General features: G+C 34.7%; 1 protein-coding gene across 1 annotated transcript; it reads right to left on the reverse strand.

Moving 5' to 3' along the window:
* Nucleotides 1-3,668: 3,668 nt before the first annotated feature.
* LOC142610394 (uncharacterized) lies at nt 3,669-12,837 on the reverse strand. Its single transcript, XM_075782205.1, has 9 exons — nt 12,152-12,837; nt 10,389-10,574; nt 7,852-7,944; nt 7,106-7,288; nt 6,928-7,030; nt 6,664-6,849; nt 4,903-6,143; nt 4,304-4,716; nt 3,669-4,203 (listed from the first exon to the last, which is right to left on the reverse strand). The coding sequence occupies exons 1-9, from the start codon at nt 12,401-12,403 to the stop codon at nt 4,143-4,145; spliced, it is 2,718 nt and encodes a 905-aa protein (XP_075638320.1). The 5' UTR covers nt 12,404-12,837; the 3' UTR covers nt 3,669-4,142.
* Nucleotides 12,838-20,192: the final 7,355 nt, after the last annotated feature.

The following is a 20,192-nucleotide window of genomic DNA, read 5'->3' on the forward strand; positions in this document are numbered from 1 at the left end:
CGAGAGAGATAATATGAAGGTTAAATATGATAAATACATGAGCTTATAGTTGCTGTTATAGTGTCTTTTCTATTACGATAATGAGTTATGTTTCTTTCTAAGAGTAGAGATTTTGTAAGAGAAATGAAAATGGTAAGTTTAGGGATATGGACAACAAGATGATGATATTTCATAATGTAGAGAATGAGGGAATGAGCATAAGATAGGGTAGTAGTGGTGTTTTAGTGTTATGTTATAAGTTATGTTGTTTTTTAAGAAAAGAGATTTTGTAAGAGAAATGGAGAAAAAGATGGAGATGTGTTTATAGGCAGAAAAATATAGACATTTTCTGAATACGGAGAGAAAGGGAATAAGTATAAGATGGTTAGTGGCGGTGAGTTGTGTTGTGTGGTTGTTTACTAAGAGATTCTTGTAAGAAAATGAAAAGTATAGAGATGTGTTTATGGGGAAAAAAAATGATGAAGTTTCAGAATATTGAGGATGAAAGAGTAAGTATATGATGGGGTAATGGTGTGGTGAGTTGTGTATTACTTGGTCCTCTTTATATAGAGTCAAGTATGTAACTAAGGGTATATTTGGTTGGGGTGAAAACAGGGGGATGGAAAATAGGAAGAGGAAAATAGCATTTTCTACCGTTTGGTTCAGGAGAGAAAACAAGAGTGACAGAAAATGAGGAGGAAAATAATCCCTCCGGGCCCACTTTTTTTATCCTTCCAATTTGGGAGGAAAATAGAGAGGAAAAGATGCTGAAATGATGTAATTTACACAAATACCCTCACTTATTGCACTCACATATCCCTCTCACTTTATAACAATGACATAATAGTCAATTTATATAAACTACATTTTTCATCCTCCCCTTCTCCAACCAAACAAAAAAGTTTTCCACCCTCCTATTTTTCCAACCCTCCTACTTTTCCACTCCTCCAACCAAACACATATAAGGGAAAACCAAATCTTTTCCATCCTCCCACTAATTTTCCAGTCTCCCACTTTTCCACTCCTCCAACCAAACGGACCCTAAGTTTGAATTAGTTGAAGGGAAAATCAACAAATAGGGAAAGGTTTTTAGCAAAATGAGTGAAATTTAACTAAAAGAAGAAAGTCTGAAATTTAAGTCTTCTATTGTAGCAGTACAGTAGCTGACACAACAATACAACAGTAGCTATCCTGACACAGTTGGATGATGTCAGCTGTATGATGTCATCTGCTGGAGGAAGTATTCAGTATTAATTCATAGTTTGGCTAAAAATGGTATGATATCTTTTATATGATCTTTTTATTTCTGATGTTGCAGCTAGAGGCTAAGGAACTTAGCTTAAAATGGTAGGATTTTTTTCATAGGATGTTTGCTTCTTTGGGTATGACAACAAGCTGCTGGGGTTGGACATTAATGATTTGATGATGTCACTTTTGGACATGTGTCAGTTGTTGGAGTTTCAGCTGCAATTAAAGCAGTTTCTGCTGGAGTTGTTGCTGGTATTTTTGACCAAGTTTTCTCTTTTGGAAAATTATATTTAGTCCATAGTTTTGTTACAATACACTTTTTGTATGTAATAAAGTAGTTGGTTGATATTTGATGAAGTTTTAGAGATGTAATTATGGTCTCTTTGTATTGTGACCAAATCCTGGGAAGCAAGGAGGGCATTTAATGCTAGATATGAGTTATTAATATAGATTTAGCCATGTGCTTGGCAGGATTTAGATGAAAATAGTAATATAATTTATATGAAATAATATAATTAGGTTACATGATGAATATTAAATTTTAGGTAAAGAGGCTTACCAAATGTTGCTTATTGCACATTGACTCGTGAGAGTTCAGGGAATTAGGGAAAACACGCCAAGCAACATGTTTCCTTTATCAACTTTGAACCGCTAGGGTTTTATTGAACATACTTCTTGGCCTCCAAACCACGACTCCCAAAGTTCTCCTGATGAGACTCATAAGCTTGAATTATGAGCTGAAAATGAAATGATGTGCTATAAGCTTAAACCATGAGTTTTGATGAGATAATATCGCCAAAGGTTTTGGAGCATGGGTTTTGACGCATTTTTGTGTAAATATGGGCTCTTTTGGGCTTTAAAAGAGATTTTTCCAAAATTCATGATAATGTTGATGTGTTACAGATTGCCAATGAAATAAAGCCATATGTCATGAAAATTTTGTCCTTAACAAAGATTTCCTTTTAGGATTAGGATAGTGGGTTTTATTGACCAATTTTGCTTAAAAATGAATTAAATAAAAATACAGTTGTGTTTCGAAAAATACTATGGTCAATATATATATATATATATATATATATATATATATATATATATATAAAGAAATTACATTATTTTCTCTAAATTATTATCTGTGTAACATTTATTCCTCTAAATTATGAGAGTGTATACTTATCCCCTAAACTTCATGTAATACTTTGCAAATCATCCCATGGCCGTGGGTAATAAACAAAAATTACTTTCATAAAAAAAAAAAAAAATTTACACTATTTTACTGAATAAGAGAATTTCAAAGGAACGTGTGTTTTGAAACTTTTTATATATAAAGTATAATTCGACAAATTCCTTTATAAGTAAGTATCCGTGGCTTGATGTTCTGTGGCCAAAACTTTTTCTTAATTTTTTGAGAAGAGTGTGACCAAAACTTGATTTTTTGAACGCGTAATGATGTATTAAATGTTTGCTTTCCCTCATTCATCACTATAAGAAAATAATTAGCGGTTAGTTTAATGTAAAACTCGCAACTAATGTCATCGATTTTTTTTCTTTTTTTAGAGAAATGATGTAATTTTTAAAGTCATTCAGAAAAAACAGAAATAATTTTAAACAAGTTTGGTGAACAATAATAGAAAGTGGAAGCTGCCAAGAAACTTCCCAGTTCATAGGTTTGTAGTTCGCACACTTTTAAAAATAAACAAATAGATTCGCCGTAAAAAAGTGGACCCACTGTGATGAGTTTGTTTTGTTCACCCAACACGTCATCACATTTAACACACAAAAATTTGACAATATTTTTGATAGGTATCACTGAAGGAACCTAAAAGATTAAGAAGGTGTTTAGTAGAATAGTTTGAGATGAGATTTTTATAATTTTTTTTGTAATTTTTTTAAATACGTTTAGGTGAAAAAGTGTTTGAAAATGTGTATAATGTTATTTAAAATGTAAAAATATAAGTTTAAGATGGAAAACAAAGTGGCCCTAAAACATTAGCAGATGTCAATTTTTTTGTCTAGAAACTATCTTTGCACAATTGTAGCTGCCTCACATAAAACCAAGGACTCGACTTGGGTCCAGTTAGACTGTATCCAATCCTTACCCTAAAACCAAATATTCTTAGTAGTGTACAACTGTGGGCCTCTAGCAAGGAATTTAGGGTCTCCATCACATTTTCCAGCCTATGATCACACTCTTCCTCTCACCATATCACCTAATAGTATTAGATTTAAATTGACCCCTAACAGTTGACTCCATTATTTTGATGCACGTACTAAGCACAATCCATTATTTTGCAGCCATGTGTTTGAATTTAACTAGAAACCTGTACAATACCTAAGGAACTCTACCCAGGTTTTGCTCGGTGCCATAACACCATATTTCACTATGTTTGCTATGGTAGTCCATCATAGATATTAAACTAGGAGTTCAGTAGAATATCTCGATAGCACTTGATAAAGCAAGACATTGTACTGCCAAGAAAATGGAGCTACAAACACGATAGGCTGTAACACCTTTCCAATAGTAACATAGCCAAAGAGTTGCATCATAAACATCTGCAGAAATTATTATCTTCCTGTAGAACTTACATCAGACATCAAAAACGTTCTATTCATACTATTTTGCCTACAAGGGGTCACGAAAAAACAAAACCTGGGGCAAAACCATATCTCAAGCTTCCTATATATGAACATCTCTGCAAACACAGCTATCAAGATTAAAGGGGGAAATTTTAGTAGAATGTACAAAATGCCTTTGAACCACAAACAGAAAAAAAAAAATGGTCTCATATCTCAGGCTTCCAAATGGTTATGAAGGTGCTGTATAGGAGGAAAGCTCAAATTAGGCTGCTTTGTTAGCATTTACTGTTCTATTCATTCAAACTTTAACCATATAGATATATCATCCATTCCCACTGAAGTCAGACAGATAAAGGTGGGAAATCTTCTTCATCTTTCAAACGGAATGATTGTACAGCAATCCTACATGTCCAAAACAAAGAAACTTAAAAACAGACCCATGTATGTCAACTAGTACCGGATTAAAATTTGACATGAATGGTGAATGGTGATATTCCCCTACCTATCTTGATTCATACCCAACACTGGTTTTGGGCTTTGTATCCCTGGTGACAGAAGGCTTACACTTACGTTTTGAGCAGGTCCTGGGCCAGAGTTTTGTTGCCGGCTCCTTTCGGGCAAAGATCCCTCAACTGGCAGATGCCCAATTGACCCAAATTCAACCACTCTCTCAGAAGGATGCATTGAACCATTGGCATTAGAGTACAACTTCCTTCCAGGAGAACCAGAGGTGTGATCTGACGACCCAGACTTTCCACCACCATAAACAGGAAATTGTGATTGTGCCAGCTCACGACTGCTTCTCTCAGACCAATATGACTCAGGTATTGATGTGGCTCGGCCGTTGTTACGAGGAGACCTTACTGGTGCTTGATTTCTTCCCCTGGGTGTCAAGGGCCTGTCCCGGTAATGGTTCTGCAAAAATTTATGCATAAAAGCACTCTAAGATAATGAGACCATCCACCTGAACAACTTAATGAAAAACAGAACCTGGATAGAGACACCAAGATCAACAATGCCGTGGCCCAACAAAAATTTCAAGGATTCCACAATATTCAAATATCAAAAAGTAAAAAATCCAGAGACTTAGAGTGAGTATACCGTGTTGGGAAAATATGTCCCTGTTCCTCTTGGTTTTGGCATCTCTTCCATACCAAATGCCACACCAGGTAATATTGTTGAGTTCATGGGGTAGAATAGTGCCCTGGGTACAACACCATTGGTGTTCATCTGGGAATACACATTCCCATTCAGCTGCACAGACCGCCGTATTACATCCCATGACTTCTTGCCATGGAGCTGTGGAAATGGTTGATGCACAGGAGTAACAGGTGTACTCACAGGTGTACTCAAGGCATACTCATAGCAAAACCTACCATAATTCAAACTGTTAATGTGACTATCATGGTCCCCACTGAGATCCAACAAGGGGTTCAAACCTTCAGGATTTTCAGAAGTGCCATTTAACACCCAATAATTAGAATAATTAGGATAAAGATCTTCTGAGGACCAAGTAACTGGACTCAAACATGGAGAGTGGTGCTTCAATCCAACAGGTGACAGACTGTCATTATCACTAACCAACTGATTCTCATTCTGGTCCAAGTGCACAATTAAGGCCTTCTCCTCAGAAGGTGCTCGCACAAGCCTAGGCGAATCTTTCTTCTCAGTACAACCAGACTCTTCTGGCTGTTTTCGATCTGGATTTCCATCCCCATCCCCATTTCCCATTACTCTTTGAGAGAAATAGAGATGAGGTGCATGATGTGCTTTACCCAAAGAGGATGTATTATCCTTACAACTTGAAGGAAGGGATTTAATTGCATCCTTTGAAATTGTTAGATCTTGAATTCTGGAGGTAGCAAGGTCTTTTGCATCCCCAACAAGACGATATTCCGAAACAGTAGTCCCATTTACAAAACCATCAGCTTCCGACAACATGGTTGAGCCTGATGCATCGACAGGGCTTCTTTTTGGTTCATTCACAGCTTGAGCAAAGCTCGTACCAGTCCCTGATGTGTTAACATTATTGACTCCAGCATGTGTTGGTCCCTCATAACCCAACCGACCTTCGGAGGCACATTCTGATTCATGAATTGCATGATCTTCTTGCGACTCAGTACCTGAAAATGACGATGTAGTGCCAAACACATTGTGACCAGGCATTGGAACAGGATCTTGAACATCAGGCCTCTGCCCACTCCCATGCCTGTCCAATGTGTTTGAGAAAAACCTACGGATTTCATCCTCTATCTTTTCTTCCTTTTCTTCCGTTTTGGAGAGGATATGCCCAAGCTTTCGAGCACCATATGTGAAGGCACTCCTAATACGGTAAAAGTTTCCTACAGAAGCCAATCCAGATTTATCATTAATGAACAAAAGTAACTGCAACCTCATTCAGTGCAACATTATTTGGAGTCTTCTAAATGAAATTTAAAATAAAAAAAATTTAAGTCAAATTTTTCCATGAAAATTCCAAGAAAAACTTCCCACATTTCGAAAATTCAACAATTTTATACTCACAAATGATTACATGAATAAATCAATACCACCTACAGCCCAAAATAAACACACTGAATCTATAATTTTATTAGTATGTAAAATGCTAATGTTTCCTTTGTCCCATGATATTGCCAAAATATATCTGTTTTGTAAAAAAATTTCCCCAAGAATGAAGTAACTTTAACTTTGTTGGATAGCTTATCTACCTTACAGTTACAAGAAGCAAAATTTCCAGAAGAAATTGACCTAATCTTTTTCATTAGTAAAACAATGAAAAACATCAGATATTTCAGTCCCATTGAATGACATAGAAGAAGAGGCCATAGGCCTCCCACCTGACTAGAGGAAAAGGAATTCTACCTTTGCTCACACTGCGACCAAGGTTGTTATTTTCTTTTAGTGGATCAACTATGTTAAAATGCTTTGGGGGAAATGTCCTTGAATTTGTCTCATACCCCCTTGCAGGAACTGAGAATTTTTCCAAACATCCCTTAAGAAAATCATTACTGAGCAACAGTTCACTGCCATCATTTTCAGGCGTCTCAGCTGCAAAATGGACTGAATAATAACTAAGAGCCATCTAAACCAATAAGTGTGCCACACATGCAAAACAATGTTGCTTACCCACGAGTTCTGGCAATGACGATAAGCGGACTGGACCAGTCAGGCTGATGCAGTAGTTGTCCCAGTCAAATTTACTGAAGTAGTCCAAAAATTTATATAAAACCTAAAGAGACAAGAAGGTTAAGTTTATATAATACATTTGAGCAGCATACAAGTGCTAATTGCAGAAAGCACTCACCGCCAGAGGACCATTTAAGGATGCATGGAAAAGATGGAAGATATATAGAACCAAAGTCTCCAAAGCATACGTAGAAATCAAGCCATGATGAGCTCCAAGAATACGGCTCTCATAGTAGCACCAAGCCTTAATCAGTATGATACTACGTTTAAATAGATGATCTTTGCCAATCAGACGATCAACCTGTACATAGCAGCATCAAGGACATCAAATTTCAAAAGCAGAGCCTAGTCCAACAAACTCAAGATGACCAAAAGAAAACGTAGAAGATGTTCAAATTTGATTAGCGTGGATATTATTTTTCTTACATGATTTTTAAACTATCTTGCAGATGTTATTAAGTCACATCTAAATAGATATGGAATCTGTGAACTATAGAAAAAAAAAATATATGAGGGTTTTGTCTACAGAACTACCAGTAAAAATGAAAACAGAAGAAAAAAACCCAGAGAAGAATATTAACAGTGGAAAAAATAAAAATATCCAAACTCCACTTTGCTTTTGAAAATAAATGGATAAACATAGAAATATTAACGTTCACTTTATTTCTTCACCTGAAAAGAGATTCATGATCTTAAAGTGCTAAATTCTGAAGCTTTTTCAGCAATATAACTGAAATTTCAATCTAACAAAGTCTATCTTCCAATAAATTTATTCATGTATACAAAACTAAATATTCCAAAGCATTCAATTAAATGCAAGAAATCAACCTCCATTTACTAGAGGAATTTTACAGGGAAGGCTACCTTCTCAAGAAAGCATAGAGTACAGAGCCCTCCTAACTGGTTGAAGGAAATATCAACAACAATGTTCTGTACAAGACATTTTACAAGCTTAACCTGCCACCAGAAAACCCAATAGTCAAATTGCAAAAAATTATAAACAGTAGAAGGGCAACCTAAGATGTAGCTTACTAGAAGGAAAACAATGACTCATCTAAAAGTCATACTGCAACGCTTCATATCTTATAAAAAGAGCAGATTATAGATTCACAAGGATAAACAAGCATGCATACTACATAAACCAACCAGTGGAGCACTATGCAACATGCAGTGATAGGCTATATCAGAGTCCTATTCACTTGTGCTGACACATGGCAAGCTATCCAAGCAAAGAAGTCTGAAGTGAGCTGGCAGAGGCTGGTCTGGTTCAGCAGTCCTATACCTAGGCATCTTTCATTGGCTGGCTTGCAATTAGAAACAAACTTTCCACGAGGGATAGGATGATAAAAAGGGGTATGTGGGTGATTGATTATGCCTTTTCAGCAGTAATGAAGTTAAAAGTAGGGATCACTTGTATCTTGAATGGCTTTTCCAATTGGGTATGGAAAATGATATTGCTCAAATGTTTATTACATAGAGATGGAATGTGCTGGCATGATGAGCTGAAATGCACTATTACCTCTTTCAAAGATAGGAGTAGGCTGCTTTGTGCAGACTAACTTGGAATGCAAGAATCTATGCTCTTTGGATTGATAGAAATGCTCAGGTTCATGGAGAGGTGAAAAAGGATTGGCCAAGGATTATTTTTTGATAAGTGGATTAGCCAAGGATATTATGAGTGATGTTAGATTTAGAGTAAAAACAATGAAGAATGTCCCCAACACTTTAAAAATGGAGTCCTTTCCTGTATTTGGAACATCCATTGTTCCATATTTAAGGGGCATGATTTGATCTGGGTTTGCTGCTGTCTTGTGGAATTCTTCTGCTGTAGTTATTGTTTGGATTTGTTTGTTCAGGTGAATTGTTACTAGTTTTATATTCATAGTTGAGTTTTGTTAGTATAAAGTGTGGTTTGGTAGCTGCAACAATGATGCCATGAATTTCTCATTTTTGAATAAAAGTTCTTATTTCAACCTACCCCCCCCCCCCCCCCCCCCCACCCCAAAAATCCATTCTTTCAAAAAAAAAAAAAAGATAGGCTTTATTACAGGCATTCAAGTGACAATAATAGTATAGGTCAACAAGGACAAGTCTAAATCCTGCATGCAAAATAGTTGGGGCTTTAAATGTGAAAAGGAATTCCCAAAGGAAATGGATAATGAAATAAATGAACACAAATGCGTAACATTCGATAAATTCTACAGACTAAATAACCTAAAGGGTTGTAAGTTGTAACACAGTAGATTTTATCAAATTACTACTCAAATCATATATTCACCTCCATGTCAAGTTTCCAACAACCAACCCACAGCTAATAGCCACTCCACTTGAGGAATAACCGAGCCCCGCACACCACTAGGTGAGGACTAATATGTCTATAAACATGGTCTCCTTAGCTATGCTATACTCATCTAAACTTCCCCCCATTCATATCAATTCAGCCTAACTCTATTAAATATTTGACCCTTATATTTTCATTATGCCTTTCTGTGAGCCTCAATTCAATATTTTAACAGTACTGCCATCATGTCAAGAATTTGCATGAGACCATGCATTCAGGCCAGTGCTATAGTGTATGAAGTGGTAAAACAAAAGAATGTATACCAACCAGCAAATGCAGAGTAGACTAAAGATGCACTTCTATATATATGTGGGAGCATATACCTATTGTGGTGGTAATCATAACATATAAGAAAACTCTACCTTACTGCCCAAGTCACCAATAGTTTTTTTTTCTTTCTTTTTTTCTTTTTTCTTTGGAATGAGGAATGGGGGGGGGGGGGGGGGAATTGCAGTGGGAATGGATGTAACCTTTCCATACCCGAGAATAACAAAGGCTGAAGCTAATAAAATTCTAGTGTCTGACTCTCCAACCTTACCCGCATTATCAGACAAACCATAACAGGTAGACTTGAAATTTCCAATCCAACCTTGAAACACACAGATGCTGACCCAAGAAAATGAATCACACAGATAACATCTACTGAGGACAGAAATTCCTTTAAAGGGTAATGGTTAGCAACCCTTGCCAAATATAGTTTATAGATCCTTTAGTGTAAAAATACTAGACACGGGCTTTCTAAAATTGATCACTCATCAATACTTTTTTCTGGATATAAGGGAGAGGGGGGGGGGGGGGGGGACACCTTGGAAGAAACATTATAGTCTTCTATTCAATTAAAAAAAGCAAAATGGCTATACTGATTATGAAAATGATGACAGCGTCTATACACAAATGTAAAACAACAAGGTGATAAAAAAAACCCTCAGAATCAAACCAGCAAGTCCTGTATTTGAAGCAAAAATAATTCTCAAATTAGTTCAACTAAATCAAATATATTTTACTAAATATATGGGCTAACAAAGATCTTTAGTAAATGTAGGGATTATAGGCTAGAAACCTCTGCCCGAATCATTTGGACATCCTTTACTACAAACTCAGCAGCCCTGTTCTGATCTTCTCTTTCAAGGACAGAACAAACATCATTAGCCAAAGCCTCCTCAACATTTAGACCACCAAAGGCAGTCAAATCAATATCACCATCAGGCAGATAAGTCTTCAGCGGTACAGACCCAAATGGAAATACCTGAAAGAAAAATGAGTTAGAAGAAATTAATCTACATCTAATCTATATTTACATGAAGTTTAGCATTTATAATATCAAAAGGAAAACTATGAAGAATCATTAATTTTAAAAATTAATTTAAATTAAAAAAGAAGAAGACGAAGAAGAAGAAGAAGAAGAAAGAAATTATAGAGAAATCCATATGCAAAATGTTGCTTAATTAAATAAATGATTATGTAGAGCTTATATTCCACTTATTTAAGTGCAGAATTGGTTCCCCTAGCCCAAAATCCACATCTAGTACAAAATAACCATTAACATAAGCAATCAAACTCATCCAAAAATTTCATCCAGCTCCCAACAAAATGGAAAAATTATCTCATATGATAATAACACCATGAAACACTCACAACCACACATTACACAAAACATGCATTTGATTTAGCCTTTTCTTTTGGGTTTATGTAGTAATGTAGCTTATTTGCTTATAAGAAGCTTTTTAAAGCCTCACTTTCGCTGGGTAAAATTGAACTTCTATTCACTTTTAGTAAATCAGCAAATAAGTCAATCCAAATGCACACAACATGATGGTTGATTTGTGAAAGCATCATACAATGTGACTTTAGTATAAAATAATTACTACACTAAAGTAAAGAACTTCTCATCAATCCGTCCCTATCTTCTTTTAATAAATTAATACACATAAACCAAACATGTTTTCTAAGATTTGTACATCTCTTCCTGACATTTCGAACCGAATTAGACTATTCTTCAAGAAACGGTATAACATAACTCTATAATTAAATAATATAGATAATTATTTCCAAAAAGATAAGAGTACTTTTACTTCATTTGAAATATTTAAATCATTCTACCACTACAAAAGTTTTGTTCCTTTTTTTTAATCTTGATATCCAAAAGTCATGCACCTAAGGATAGTTTATGATATTAAAAAAAAAAAAAAAGGATAGTTTATGCATAACAGCATGAAAAGTTCCTTAGGTATTGTCTAAGAAGCATGAACACTCCAAAACCCCCGGCATAATCGTGTCAGATACACTAGGGACACTCCTACATTTGCGTCCTCAATGCATTGTAAGGTAAATTTTTTTTTATTTTTTATTTTTAAATATGTTTGAAACTTGAAATAAACATACAATATGCCTATAAGTAAATTTTTTTTTAATGGTCGCATTCCGATCATGACCCATCATAATTTTTCAAGAATTGTTGCATCGCCATGTCCTGTATCATATAAGTGTCCGCGCTTCTCTGACGGTGCTGTTCCTTAGTTCCCCAACTAAACTCAACAATACACTTCCTTGTGCATAGTTACAGCTTCCAAGGTGGCCACATGGTTGAATTTAATTGAAAAGACAACCTAGCACCTATAGCGTCTAGGGAACTATACCTAAAGTTTAACACGCATTTTGTTCCACAATTGTGTTCTTTCTTGGCTAAAATCAAAGCAATTTCTTAGTGACCTAATTCAAGTTTCAAGTTTGAACAATTACAAATTAACTAACTCTAATCATTTCAATTTTCACACTTAATAAGCTCAAATTCAACACAATTACACAAAACACATAGATACATACCTCGCAACCAAGACAATTTCGAAGGAGCCTTTGAACGTAATCAGTAACCGCTCTCCTCCTATTCTCAGAGACAACAGTGGGCTGAACCTGAGCTATGATCCCCTGCGTCGCCTCCTCAGCTCGCTGCAAATACTCCGCGCCAATTCCCGCCGTTTGGTTCGAAGACGAAGACGAGGACGACGAAGACGACGGCCGCTCATCCAATACGATAGCGTTCGGTGGCTCCGGCGACCAATCCCGAAAATCGCCCATGGAAATTAACCACAATAATTTTTTTTTTTTTCACGGTGAAGAAAAAAAAAATTTTACCTTCGGAATTCACCGACGGCAAGAATCGACGGTACAACAATCATGACACCGCGTTGAATTCACGGCGAATCTACGCCGTTGATCTGAAATGAGATTTGATCTTGCAGCGCGATCGGACGGTTAGGTTGAATTGAACTCTTCAGGGTTTGCGATATGAGAGAGAGAGAAAGATCGAGTGGTTTGTTGAAGAAGTTAAAGAGAGAGAGAGAGTGAGAAATTTGTTGTGTGATTATAAATGTGTGTTTGTTTTAGCTTTTTTTGCAGAGAGAGAGGAGAGAAGAGGAAGAGAGCTTAAAAATACGCAAATCTGTTTGTTTTGTGTTTTGTGTTTTGTGTGTCCTTTTCTATCTTTCCTTTCTTTTCTTTTCTTTTCGTTCCCACCTGTGCCTTCTTCTTCTGTTATCTTCTTCTGTTTGTTTTATTTACCATTCTGTTTCGCAAATTTTACTCTTTACACCACTCTTTGCCTTTCTGAAACTTTTTTTTTTTTTTTTAAACAATGCCATTGCCTCTTCCTTTCAAGTTTTCCACCTTTTTTTTTTTTTTTTTTTTCCTTTTCTTTTTTTGGGTATGTTTCTTTTGTTTTTTCTAATGCAAGAAACCAAAATAAAACATTTGAAATGATACCATTGCACAAAAATATATGATGATTTTCTTAATTTGACATGAACAAGAACAACAATAAGTTGTTTGAAATTATCGAAAACAATATTACTAAAAAAAGTAAAAAGTTGAGGAAGTTCTAAATAAAACAGTCTTCAAGTAGGGATATCTTCGAAGTCTCTAAAGCTCATGCACACAACTATTTGCTTACCTGAATCTTCCTTATTTATCGAGGAAAATGTGATGATAATGGAGATGAATTTTTTATTTTTTTTTTAAATTATACATATTTTGAGATTGTTTAAAGAAAATAAGCGAAGTTTCAAACAAAACAGAGTCTTCAAAACAAGTTTTGTCTAAAGTTGCCAAGGCACGCACCCAACTATTTGCTTGCCTAAATCTTCCTTATTAAAAAAAACATATTGATAATAGAGATGAAGCTTTCAATTTCGGAAAGTTGTAAGTGTTTTGAGATAATTTGAAAAGAATCTAAGAAGTTTGAAAAAACAGAGTCTTCAAACCGTGTTCCCTCCGAAACCGACAAGGCGCGAACACACAATTATTTGTTTACCTAAATCTTCATTATTTATTGAAAAAAACTTATTAATAATGGAGACGAAGCTTTTAGTTTTGGAAAGTTATATGTATTTTGAGACAGTTTAAAAATAATATATTGAGATCATGAGAATAATTGTATTCGTATTAATAACATTTATTTTTAAATCCCATGTTATGAGTTAATTATCCATGTTTTTGTTTTCTTGATACACATATCTAAATTTGATACACATTATCGTTATTTTAATGAACTCCATTTATATCTTTATTTAATTTAAATGATTAAAGGTTATTCATGTCTTTGTATTTATAACTAGGCTACACGACAAAATTAATCATCTAACGGTTGTAATATTGTAAACACGTGTCATCGGTAAATATGCAATCTCAAATTTTTTTTTTATATAAGATAAAATTTATACTCTAGCTTAATCTAAGTGTATATGTGTGTGGAGATCCCTCCTGGAGACTTGAACCCCGGCTCTTGCCCCCAGACCCCACAAGCACTTATACTTGTGGAGTGACTACCGCAAGGGCGCGCGGTGGTTCTCAAAATATTTTAAAAAAGGTTAAACCATTTTTCATTTTGAATTAATGACATCCAATGTCCTGTTCTCTTTTTTAACTAATTTAGAAATATTACAAAATAAACACCTCACTCCACCTCCTCTGTTCGATCTAACCCCCCCGCCCCCCCTTTTTTCTTCAAATTGATAGATAAAACTTACATAATTAATGGCAAACAATATTGTGCCCTTCTTAGTCCTTTGCTAGTCGTATATCACTTCCCAAATTTGGTTGGATACAAAATTAAGAACATCATTATTTGCTAATATCCCAAAGCCATAATGTACTCATTTTCATACAAACTTTAACAACTAAACAAGAAAGAATGCGTTTACAACCAGTATCAACTTAAGCTTAGTAGACGATCCGATTACATTTTTTTATCCTATAATCATAAATGCATGCCGTCGAGCATCAGTCATATGCAATATCAAAATATTTAAATTTTCAAACAATGTTAAGCAATTTTACATGTTGAACTAACTGGCATCTTGCTTAACTTATTAGCTTTATATGCCTTTTTTTTTTTCTTTTTCTTTTTGCAAATTAATAAACAAATCTTACATATTGTCAAAGAATATTGTGCTCCTAGTTCTTTGCTACTCATATGTCACTTCCTAAAATTGGGTTGGATGCAAAATTAAGAACACCATTATTTGCTAATATCATAAAGTCACAGTCTACTAATATCGTGTTTACAACCTAGCATCCTCGAAAATTTTAAACACAAGCACCTTTTAATTTTTCCATCATATATTTTTTTTTTAAATTAAGTTTTGCCATTAGAGCATCCTCATCGAAGATTTCAAAATTTTAGTATTTACCATCTCAAAAACTTACTTTATCAATTTTAACACCTTACTTTACAATACACTCAATATCAAAGATTTTATATTTTTTACCACTTCATTAAAATATATATATATATATATATATATATATATATATATATATATATATATTGTTTTATTCTCGTTCACATCTGTTTCACTACCAACAAACTCATTGCCACTGCTAACACTCACTACCACCACTGCAGATAGCCACGACCATGGCCACAATCGCCACCACCAACCACAACCTCAACCCCAACCACCAAAATAAAAAAAAATAAAAAAATCCACGGCACAAACTGCAACCAAAACCCACCACAAAACTGCCACAAAACCGCAGCCAAAACCCACCATCCTAGCAACCCCAATCTGAACCTCAACCCCGATCTGAACCCACCAGCAGACCCATCACGCCAAACCAAAGAAAAAGAAGAACCACAACCATCGAACCCACGCAGAAAAAGAAGAACCATAGCCATCGGACCCAATAAGAACCACGCGGAAAAAAAAAAAAAAAAAAAAAAAAAAAGAGAAAAGAAAAGAAAAAGAAGAAACCTCCATCGCCGCCATCGGACCACAGCCATTGGACCCACGATCCATGACCACAATCACCGGACCATAGCCATCGGCAGCCCACAATCGCCAGAGCACAATAATCGGCGGAACACAATCATTAGTGAACCACAATCGACGAAGCACAAAGAGAGAAGAGAGAAGAAAGAAGTGAGAGAGGAAAGAGAAAGATAGAAGAGAGAAAGCCATTGAGGTGAATAAAAAATAATTTTTATTTACAATCCAGCTACAGTGCGGTCTCAAAGATGAGATTGTACTATAGCTGAATCTTAAAAATTTTCAGATTTAGCATATTTAATGTAGAGGTGTTTTTATCATTTGAGGTGCTAAAAATGCTAAAAAATAGCATTTAGCATTTTTAGCTCATTTGATAAGAATGCTCTTAGTCTATTACTAATAGCACATATGTTATAAACTATAGCACCAACGGTCCCCCAATAAAGTATCAAACAAGTGATGCTTAGGATCTGCTAACCCAATTGGATATTTTACAAAGACATTTATACAGTGCTTGCTTCACCATGAAAAAGAAAGATAGGATAGCAGTGTGTTGAGTGAGTCTATTGACTCTAAAAAAAAAAGCCAACCCTGCTATTTTGACCCAAAAAAGTAGGGCTGTAAACAAGCTGAGTTTTGTCGAGTAATGAATGTTTAAATTTGGTTTGACAGCAAAAGTAGAAATGTTCAAGTTTGGCTTGAGCTTGATACGAGCCTACAAATAATATTCAAACTTGAGCTTGTTATAAAGTATAAAAGCTTGAGCTCAGCTTGGCTTGGCTTGGTTCATTAGTCAAGCCAAGCTTGAGCTCTATATCAAGCCCAAACTTAAGCTCAATATCATGTTTTTGAGCTTGAGATCCAACAAAAGTATATTATCAAGCCTATATCAAATTTATTATCCAGCCTATTTGGTTTGGATGAGTGGTCTCAACTTATAATTAATTAAAGTTTTAGAAGGATATGAGTTTACTTGTCAAGATCATATCAATTTCATTGCTAAACTCATGAATAAGCCTAGGCTCAACTTGTTTTGTTACTTTTGTATTGAGCCTTGGTGTTTACAAGCTTGTTCACGAACAATATTTTTGACCCAGGCTTGGCTCATTTATTAAACAAGCCTAAAACTAAAGCTTAAGCTTGGCTTGTTTATAAATAGACAAACATAAACAAGCTTTTTATCGAACCAAACCCAAGCTGTTTATGAACGGCTTGGTTCATTTATAGCCCTACAAAAAAGAGAGGAGAAATTTGTAAATAGGCCTTTTCGAGATGGGAAAGGCTTTGGGCCTTCCGCCGACAGAGGATAGGAACTGGCCTAGTTTAGTCCAGCTCACAACATAAAAGGCAAAGAGAGGGAGAGAATGTATGTAGTAAAAACTTTATTTTATTTTATTTTGAACTTAATAAATTATATTATCTTCTTTTTTAAAATTTTGATCCGTTATCAATATTTTCTTTTCACCAATCTCATAAGCTTAAATTTTGCGATTTTCAAAGTCTAAACATTCATTTTTATACTATAAAAATCACAATAATCGATCATAGAGTAATCCAATGATCATGCATTACGAACAATTTTTGTGGGTTCTAGTTAATTCAACTGATAAAATCTCTGATGATTGAATAATAGATCTGGAGTTCAATCATCGCTTACACCAAAAACCGATTAGTGTCTTAGTTTGATGATAAAAAACTATCATCAGGAATGAACTCCATAGGTTAAAACTCTCTTAATCTATCAAAAAATTGTTTAGTAATCCAAGACATTTTTAGTTTAATGATATATTTACTGTTTATTAGAAGTATGTAGTTAAATGATTAAATTTATCATATCTCAATAGTTTAAACTTTAGGGACAATCTGTAATTTAATACTCTTCTCTTTTAAGAGGGGAATTAGGACTTGGATCCCTTCTCCATTGAGAATATGGGTTTGTAATGTTGTTTATTATTGTTTCCTTTTATTTGATCTATTTCCTCTTTATGTTTCAATGTTTACTAAATTAAAATGAAAAATGATGTAGGTTAAATTTCAAAATAATTACTATAGGGGGACGAGGATCCAGAATAGGTAAAATAGGCAAGCAAGGTTTTTTCTGAGGAGCAAAAATCCATAAAATAATTTGGGGCGGGAATCCCACAACTTGAAAAGAGATCGGGGTAACTTGCTTGGTGAAGATTCCAAGGACATACTTTGTGCCTCAGAAGGACAAGCACAAGCTGTGTGAGGAGGCACGGAACCGAGCCACCAAAGTAAAGAAAATTGACTTGGCATGGAGTGCGAGAAGGATGAAGAAAGAAGGGTATAAAAGCCACCCCCTCCGTATTAAATACAAGACAACCACTTCTCTTATTGCATTAATGAGGAAGTTACCATGAATAGTGGTGGTACAACTAAGATTTTAGTGTAAAGCTTACTAGTATGTTCCGGATGGGACAAAAAATCTAGGAGTGCAATTTTAACCCTCCAAGTGTAGGATCAGGATGCTTTGAGGTTGAATATATAAGGCAAGGAAAACGTCTGTAAAAAGGAGGAGGAAAAAATGAGAGAGAGAGAGAGAGAGAGAGAGAGAGAGAGAGAGAGAGAGAGAGTGATCAATTATTTTTATAACATCTTCTTCGGAATAAACCTGAGGACCCAACACTTGTAATTTTCTTGCATTTGTTTTCAAATGAACATCAATGAGAAAAACATCATAGATTTCTTAATCTTACAACATAAGTCTTCTTGATTCTTGTATTGGGTATTCAAACATAGACTTGATTTCTCATCTCTAAATAAATTGATTGTGTTCGCAAATAGTAAAACAAGCTTCAGATACTTAAATTTGTCCTTTTGTTTTCTGCCCGCCACAATTGCTAAGATAATTTTAAAATTATTGGATATAAAAGGTTTTTAATACTTGAATGGCCTTCCTTATTATGAAGTTACACCTAAATGATCTATTACTATTAGAAGGTTATTACTGTACAAAACTACAAATACGATGCCAATTTAGCAAGAAAGAAAGAATTTTTCAAAGAGTCCCCAGGTTCAAATCAAGGAGTTGTTAGTCTAGGAAACTTTGTTAAAAAGGTGAAAAAACTTATTAAAATTGAAAAACAGGTTTGGAATTTTTTTTCCCCTTTCAATTTTAATAAAAATGAAGAACTAATCTAATTAGTTCAAATTTAAAGGGCATTTTACCAAAACATGAGGCAAGCACATAAGCGAAAGGAACAAACTCCCTGAAAATGAGATGAGATTGGAGATGCAACATTAAATTGCATGTAACGTCAGAAATGGATGGAAACTGAAAAGTTAAAAATGGCATCAAAATTTAAGGACTAAGTCCAAAATTGTAAACCTCATAAATCAATGGGGTGGTGGGAGTTTGAAATCAATTAGAGGAACACGTGGGTGTAGTCTATGGAGGAGTATTAGGGCAGGTTGGAATAGTTTTCTTCAATTTTCGTGTTTTGAGGAGAGAAATATCGCCCGGTTTTGGCATGATATTTGGTGTGGAAATCATTCTATAAAAGAGTTGACAAGAATCTCTCAGTTCATTAAGTAATGGATAGTTAATTAGATTAGGTGGGATGAAGATAGAAAATGAGATTATGTGAAAGTTTTCATGTTTAGGAAATGGAGTTAGTGCACTGCGCACCCTTGATGCGGTGGTCACTTCACAAGTATAAATGCTTGTAGGGTGTGGGGGGCAAGGGCCGGGTTCAAGTCTCTAGGAGGGAATTTCACACACATATACACTAAGATTAGGCTAAAGTAGAAATTTTATCTTGTATAAAAAAAAAAAAAAAAAAGGAAATGGAGTTAGTGATTTTCTTTTTAAATTTTCTCTAATCAAATATCCTTAAAAAGTTGGCGGTCGATAGAATGAGATTAAGAGTGAAAGGGAGTGGTTGCTTAGATGTTTGTTCTTATTACTTATATATAAAAAATATATTCAATCTTATTATGAGGTTATTCAGGGTCTCGTAATTTATTCTTAGTTTGAATAGCAGTTAGAAAAATATTATAATTTGTGATAATCTTATCAAGCGAGGTTTCTCTTTAGTTGGGTAGCGTTCATAAAACAAAATATTTTGTTTTAGGGCAAATTATAACTTACTCACTTGTGGTTTGACCAAAATTTTAAGTTACCTACTTGTGATTTAAAATTTGAAACTTTATTTACCTGAGGTTAGTTCAGCTAGATTTCCTTAACCCATGTTTGTTAAAAACATGGCTAAATATGTGATTTTGCTTCACTTTTATGTTTCTGTCCTCAAAAAACATAAAAAATATAATATCAAATAAGATAAGAAAGAATCTAGTGGAACAAACATCATGAGATTTCAAACCATAGGCAGACAACTTAAATTTCAGTCAAATCTTAGGTGGGTAAAGTGTCAAATTTCAAACCATAAATAGGCAACTTAAATTTCGACCAAATCACAGGTGGGTAAGTTGTAATTTGTCCTTCGTTTTTTTTTTCATTTAAAAAAAAATACAAGTCGGGTTGGGTAATATTCATACCCGATCCGGAAAGTTTAGGGCATGTTTGGTAAGTATTTTCCCCTTATTTTCTGTTTTGAAAAACAATTTTCTATTTTTTTAGA

The sequence above is a fragment of the Castanea sativa genome, chromosome 9, assembly GCF_040712315.1.
Source record: "Castanea sativa cultivar Marrone di Chiusa Pesio chromosome 9, ASM4071231v1".
Lineage (NCBI taxonomy): Eukaryota > Viridiplantae > Streptophyta > Magnoliopsida > Fagales > Fagaceae > Castanea > Castanea sativa.

Bases quoted from the DNA above. Each gene is read 5' to 3' on its own strand.
- LOC142610394 (XM_075782205.1), bottom strand. From the start codon at position 12,403: ATGGGCGATTTTCGGGATTGGTCGCCGGAGCCACCGAACGCTATCGTA. The intron at 6,144-6,663 runs GTAGAATTCCTT...TGGCTTCTGTAG, and splicing joins TGGTCGCAGTGTGAGCAAAG to GAAACTTTTACCGTATTAGG. The intron at 4,204-4,303 runs GTAGGGGAATAT...TTGGACATGTAG, and splicing joins TTGGGTATGAATCAAGATAG to GATTGCTGTACAATCATTCC.